The sequence below is a fragment of the Petaurus breviceps genome, unplaced genomic scaffold (assembly GCF_028583685.1).
Source record: "Petaurus breviceps papuanus isolate PSGF00001 unplaced genomic scaffold, PetGlider_PUasm1.0 90925, whole genome shotgun sequence".
Taxonomy (NCBI): Eukaryota; Metazoa; Chordata; class Mammalia; order Diprotodontia; family Petauridae; genus Petaurus; species Petaurus breviceps.
The window spans coordinates 8,576,197-8,583,066 of NW_027187380.1; the positions used below are offsets into that span (position 1 = coordinate 8,576,197).

The window sequence follows — 6,870 nt, forward strand, 5'->3', positions numbered from 1 at the left end:
TAAACTTTTCTTGAGGCTTTTTCTCTTGTCTTCTTTCATGTTTTCTTTCACAACATGACTATTATGGAAGTGTTTTGCATGACTACACATATATAACCTATATCTAATTGCTTGCCTTCTCAATGGGGGTTGGGTGGGGAGAAAGGAGGGAGAGAATTTGGAACTTACAGTTTTAAAAATGAATGTTTAAAATTGTTTTTACATGTAACTGAGGAAAAATAAAATACTAAATAAATGCTCACTGACTGGCCAACTGATTACTTTATATTTTTAGCATTTTCTGTAAGAAGTTTGGGAAGTATTCTACAATTTGGCTAATCCTCTTAGAATTGTGTGTCAAGGAAGACATTTTTCTTATTTTTTTACCATGTTTTAAGCTGGAGAGATGAGAGATGAGCTCCCTATCTCCAGGCTAAATTATAGGCCTTAGGGGCAAAGATGTAAGATGAACTAAAATTCCCAGACTCCTATCATGGATAGGCCTTCTGAGTTTCTTGAAATTTGGGCAAGTCAGCAGATATCTGTCTTGAAATTCAGTTGTTTTCAATGTGCATTGTGTGTATATGTTTGTGTATGTGTGTGTGTATATGTATGTATGTATGTCATGACAGATCATTTACATGCAAAGATGTCACAAGCCCATAGGACCACAACAGAAGGACAGGTCATGAGGTGACCAGTGAACACATCTTACTCGAGACTGCTGATGCTTTCTGTAGTAGTCATTCACATTAAAATCATCCAGGTCAACTATCAGGCCCTGCTTACACATTTCACAAGTCTTCACTGCCCCTAGATCAGCACCTAAAGTTAGATAAAGAACCATAGATTAGCAATGACTGTGGATAGGTTTATTTGTGTGCTTGATTTGGGTGGATGATATTTAGAAGGACATGTACATTATAATTTGGTGCTACAGTGAAACTTAAAAGCTAATTTTCCATGCAAGTTTGATACCCCTGAACTGAGATTTACTTACCTCCTTTGTAATTAGAGTGATTATTACAAGTTTAAGTTTAGGGTTCAACTAAACTTTTTAAAAAGTCTATACAGGACTAAGGAAGGAGTGAGTGGCTTTTCAAGGCCCAAAGGGTATGTACTCAGGCATGGATACCATAGGTTCACAAGGATCTGAGCTGGTAAGTGATACAGATAGATAGATACATACATACACATATGAATACATATACACATGTCACTTTCAGGCTTTAGATGGCATACTCACTACATTATACATGTACTTACATATACATGTATATATACATAATATGTATAAGCACGTATACACATACATATATACATATGTCTAGTAAACCAGATTAACACTCTTCTTAAAATTGTTTCCATTGATCCTTTCTGAGCCAAGTCCTTGCTTGACTTGATTCAAAGGAGTAGAGCTCATTTCTCATTGTGGAATTTTTTTCATTCAGCATTCAATCACTTAGAGAATATTGTTTAGCAACATAGATATGTTCAAGAGGATCTTTTTCACTCATGAAAAAAATTCAATTCAATAAGTATTTATTTTTACACTGAGATTTAGGCTTTCAGAATTATATATGAGAATTATATATACATATAGTTATTTGTAGATAATAAAAGATATAATAAATCTTATTCACTCAGAGGTCATCTGCCCTGGGTTCCTAAGCCCTTCTGTATTGCCAGTTCTCAGGGAAGCACCAAAGAGGAGGGATGGCTATTATCTCATTATTACTTCCTGTGAGCTAATCCCTAGTTTCACAGGCCCCACCTCAATCAGGAAAAGGATTAATTTGTCAGCCTGTTCCATGGGCTCAGGACCTCTGCCCATGCTCAGCAGAAATGTGAACCCATATTCTGGCACAAGTCCAAGCCACCTACAGTAGGATCAATGTTCAGGCCTGTCTGCTTTGTGGATTTTTTGCCAACTTTCTTGCTTCCCTCCCAGACTTTTAGCCCTGGGTACTTAGGACTGGTCTCTGCCTGCTTCTTCTGGGATCAGCTGACCTTTGGTACTTGTTGCCCCTACCTAGCTAGACCCATTGTATCTGTTCAATTCTAACTGTGTCTGGACTCCTGTTTTGACCTATCCTGGCCAGCCAGGTCTTATTATTGCCCATAATCTGCTGTGACACTTTACTAATGTGACCTATTTATATTTTCAAATGTATATATTATGCATCTATATCTACAAATGCATGCATATATCTCTAAAAATATTATAGATTTAAGGTCTACTTTAATAACCTAGTATTCCATTTGTGTGAATTATCTTTCTTGTACTAATTTATCACTTACATGATAATTCTACACGAAGTTTGTGGGCCTACTTGTTAAAATAATGGATAGAATAAAATAAAATTAAGAAGTTAGAATTTTGGTGTTTAGTCACTTAGCATTTAGCCATGCCTCTTTGTGACCCCATTTGGGGTTTTCTTGGCAAAGATCCTGGAGAGGTTTAGCATTTCCTTCACCGGCTTATTTTACAGATGAGGAAACTGAGGCAAACGGGGTGAAGTGACTCGCCCAAGGTCACCAGCTAATACGTATCTGAGATTTGAACTCAGAAGATGAGACTTTCTGACTCCAGGACCAGCACTTTATCCATTATACCACCTAGATGCTCCAGAGTTAGAACAGAATCTTAGAAATAAAGGGACTTTAAGAGCAGGTGACTGCAGATGCCCTTTTCTCTGTTCCATGTGGTCCTTCACCATCCTCAATGGAGGTAATAGAGTAATGAGGACTCTAGTGGCTGGGAATCCTATCCATCCTATCTTTGGATATCTTGAGGTTGCTATCTGACACTAATCAGTAAAGATAGATGCTAGCAACATCACTTGATTCTAAGACTTTTAAGAAGTCCCATTTTCATCATAAGCTTGGTAAAGAATGTATGTATTTTGGGGCAGCTAGGTGGCGCAGTGGAGTCAGGAGGTCCTGAGTTCAAATCCGGCCTCAGACACTTAACACAAAAACTAGCCATGTGACCTTGGGCAAGTCACTTAACCCCAATTACCTTCCAAAAAAAAAAAAGAATGTATGTATTTGGAATGTTCTGCTGACTGTGTATCCTTGTCAGTAGTCTAAGCAAAGGAAAACAGGACTCTGCCATTATTTCCCTGAATGTCTGCATGGCAAGGAAAGAGTAAACTTACAAGATTGTCTATTGGGCAGTGTGAATGTTTATTTCTATATTCAGCCTATGTTGTTTCTGGGGGTTGCTCTCCCTCTCACACCTACCTGATGTAATCTTCACTTTCAGCCACTTTTTCAGGCACTCTTGGTGGACAAACTGCAGGCTTCCCACGCAGCCACAGGGCTCCAATAGCGGGTTGGTCGGGGAACCCCCAGCTATCTGACAGATGCGGCACAAGTCTCCCTCCTCCTCTGAATCTTCCTCCAGAAGACTAAATGGAAAACAAGCCCCATGTGACCAGGCAGCTACATTCTCCCAATTGCCCATTTCCACAAATGCTAGTTCCTGGGGTGTGAATGATAAAGAGAGAGAGATTCTCTGCTGCTTTTTATTTTATGTTAACCAGTTTCCAATCTTTACCATCAAAGGCCCTCATTCTGATATTTTGAATATTGATGCCTTAAACTTCTGTAGTTCCATATAATATGATTAAGGATTCTCAAACTGTCTTCATAGCAGTTCTGCTTAGACAGATATGAGGCTCAACTGTGATGCCCCTCCTACAAGGAGCTCAGTGCGCAGGTGAGAAAACTTGAGAGAACTCTTTGCTTCCTATTATTTGAAAGTAAAACAGAAAAATTGGACCTTATATCATGTGGTGAGGGCATTAGATTGGGTACGACCTATGTCAATCACATAGTGAGTATGGATCTACAGAGAACAAAGAGGATTGAGGAAGGCAAAGATTATACCCCCCCCAAAGACTATGCCCCCCAAAAACCAAACTCATGGGATCTGAAAATAGGATACCATGTATGTCAATATAATAAGAATAGTAGAATCTATTAAATATGAAATAATAGAATCTATAAAAAAGGATCACATCACAGAATAATTAAAAATTATTAATGTGCCTCTTTGGGGGAAAAACTACATGGATTCTGAAAGGGGAAAATTATGCTTGAATTACCTTTGAGGGAGTAAATATGCATATGGATAAAATGGAACCAATGGAACCATTTCAGAATGCATCTAGGTTTTAAGAAAAAAAATCTTTGGAAAAAATTTCATGTCAAGGGTTCTATATAAGATTATACACATGACTTCTAATTCCTTTACATTGGGGGTTCGTAACCTTTTCTGTGTCGTGGGCCCCTTTGGCAATCTGATGAAGCTTACAAACCCCTTCTCAGATGAATGTTTTTAAATATATAAAATAAGATACATAGGATTACAAAGGAAACCAATTTTATTGAAAGTTATAAAAATATTTTTAAAAAAGAACCACAAATTCATAGACCCCAAGTTAAGAGTCCTTCCTGCAGACAGTTAAATTTAACCATCTTCTTAGTATTCCTCCAGGGCTATGGGCCACTCCAGGTGGGTTGATCTGAGGTTCTCACTGAACTGTGCAACTGGTAGGAGCCACAGACAAAGGTGTGTGTACAATGGGAAAGGATACAAAAAGAGAGCAGCAACATGAATGATTGTGATTGCTATAGGAAGCTTTTGTACAGCTCTGTGTATGAATGAAAAGTGGCAGATGATGTTTCACTGTGAATAAATGCAAGGTAATGTATTGAGGGAAAATAACCATAGGATGATGGAATTATTAGTTGTAGCCTGGAACCAGACACTGATATATGTTGCTGTTAACCCTATACCTCCTCTCCATTTCCCTTCCCCCCAACCTTCTACCTCCCCACCAATGTTAAGGACATTATCAGGAAGTGTAAACAAAATTATCCTCTCCTTATATAAATTCATCTTTCACCGAAGTATTCCATTGTCTCATCAAGTCATGCAAGGCAACCATAGGTTCTCAAAGGTGACCCTACTATGCTGGAAAGGCTTTGAATATGGGTATTGCACTAGACTGCTTTGTCATCAGAGGATGTAATCTGATGTAAAATTGAAGAGACATGAGCCAGAAATCTGGTCACCAGGTGATTTTTTTTTTTTATAAAAAAATCTCACAAAATCATCTATTAAAGGATGAAGAAGTGAGGATCTACCTTGGTGGAGAGAGTACTCACATGTATATGCAAGCAAGGGTGATCAGGAGAGCTCCTGATTTATTGGACTGGGGCACTTCTCATGAAGCTGGGTATATATGCTGTGGTCCTTTGCTGGGAAGACACAAATTCCTAATTCGTTCCCAGGGACTAGTGGGTTTTATTGAAGATAACTGGCTACTGAGAGGAGGGGTGTGGAGGGGGGGGGGGACAAGAATCTTGTGAAGGAATCTCCTCCCTCTATAGTCTTGTCAGAAAGCTTGTTAAAAAAAAAAACAAAACTCCCCCCTTATCTTCTGGAACTTTGTTTTAAAACTTTCTTCTTGGACTTTCAGCAAGGGGGGAGAAGGGATTTCTCTTCTGTCTTTTCCTCCAACCCAATAAGCAATAAGGGCTTGCAGGGGAGACACACAGATTTGCTTTGATAAATCTGAAGCAGGACCTAGGGTCTCTGTCTGTATTCTCTTGCCTTCCTATGAAGCACCACTTTTAGGAAGGACCTATAGTAGGACAACAAAAGAAAGGCATACCTGGATTGGCTGGAAAATCTGGGTTGTACCTTACTTGGTTTGTACATATTTGAGATGAATATAATATAAGGGTCAAGTTTTTCCACAAAGGGACCATGTGGGAGAAGGGGAATATGATGAGCAATGGTTCTTTTTGGAAAAAAGTTCTATATTTCATATTAACGTATGTGTTAATGCACTCCTGTGAGCAGTGATGTTCTTCCTCTCTGAGAAGCATGCTGTTATGGAAATTGCCATCTGCTGGGCAGCCAGCACCCCACACAGGAATTCAGGAGCTCTCAGACTCATTGGATAGCCACCAAAGCAGTGAGCATCCATTTCTTAGGATCACTAGCCTCTGACCTGTGCTCAGAGAGAAAAACAGACTGGCAGAAGAAGGCAGCCAGAAACTTGAGGCCTGCCAAGGCAGGTATAGATGCCTCTGCTGCAGGTCACTGTGGGGGAGAGAGGAAAGAAATCCCCTCTCCCCCTTGCAGAAGTCCAATGGAAAGAAAGTGCTGGAATAGAGAGACCCAAAAGAGAAGGGAGGAGGAACCATTTCTACAAGTCTTCTCATATATGGGGTGGGGTGGCTTTTTTTGGTGGGGGGATGTTATTCCACAAGAGTCCCTCCCTCTTATACTGAATTGCCAGTTATCTTCAACAAAACCCATCAATGACTAAGGAGCAATTAGGAATTTCTTTGTATTCTCATCAAGGTATATGTACCTCAGCCAGGGATCAGACTACATATACTAGCTCCATGACGGGTACTGGGGGTAGTAACACCAGAAAATCAGGGCTTTCTCTGATTATATCTACAATCATATATCCTGGACATATAAGTATATAAAACTACAGTGTATCTGGGACAATGTGTGTGCTTTTTGGCTGTTGTCCCTGAAGAAACATAATGAAACTAAACAAAATTCACAGAGAGGAAGTTAAAGGGATTAGTAGAGATAGTTGTGAAAATCAACTAAGAAGACTAAGACTTTTCCCTGAAAAGATGAAAATTGAGAGGTCCATAAAATCATTAAAGACATGACCAAGGGGATGATAAATTGGCTTAATTAACAAAACCTGGCTGACTACATCTAGGTGTTATTCCTTGAAGCCAGAAAAACAAATTTGGTATAGAGTATTTTCACTGTAGAGGGGTAATAAAGTCATTATATATATATATATATATATATATATATATATATATATATATATATATATA

At 38.9% G+C, this 6,870-nt stretch overlaps 1 protein-coding gene across 1 annotated transcript in view; it reads right to left on the reverse strand.

Annotated features, from left to right (window-relative positions):
* Positions 1–321: 321 nt before the first annotated feature.
* The window catches only part of LOC138152448 (probable E3 ubiquitin-protein ligase MARCHF10), a 26,575-nt gene continuing 20,026 nt past the window's right edge, over positions 322–6,870 (reverse strand). The window contains exons 2-3 of the mRNA XM_069076233.1: positions 3,226–3,392; positions 322–804 (exon numbers count right to left, since the gene is read on the reverse strand). Coding sequence (XP_068932334.1) covers positions 632–804; positions 3,226–3,392 — 340 coding nt within the window. The 3' untranslated portion in view covers positions 322–631. The remainder of the gene's footprint in view (positions 805–3,225; positions 3,393–6,870) is intronic.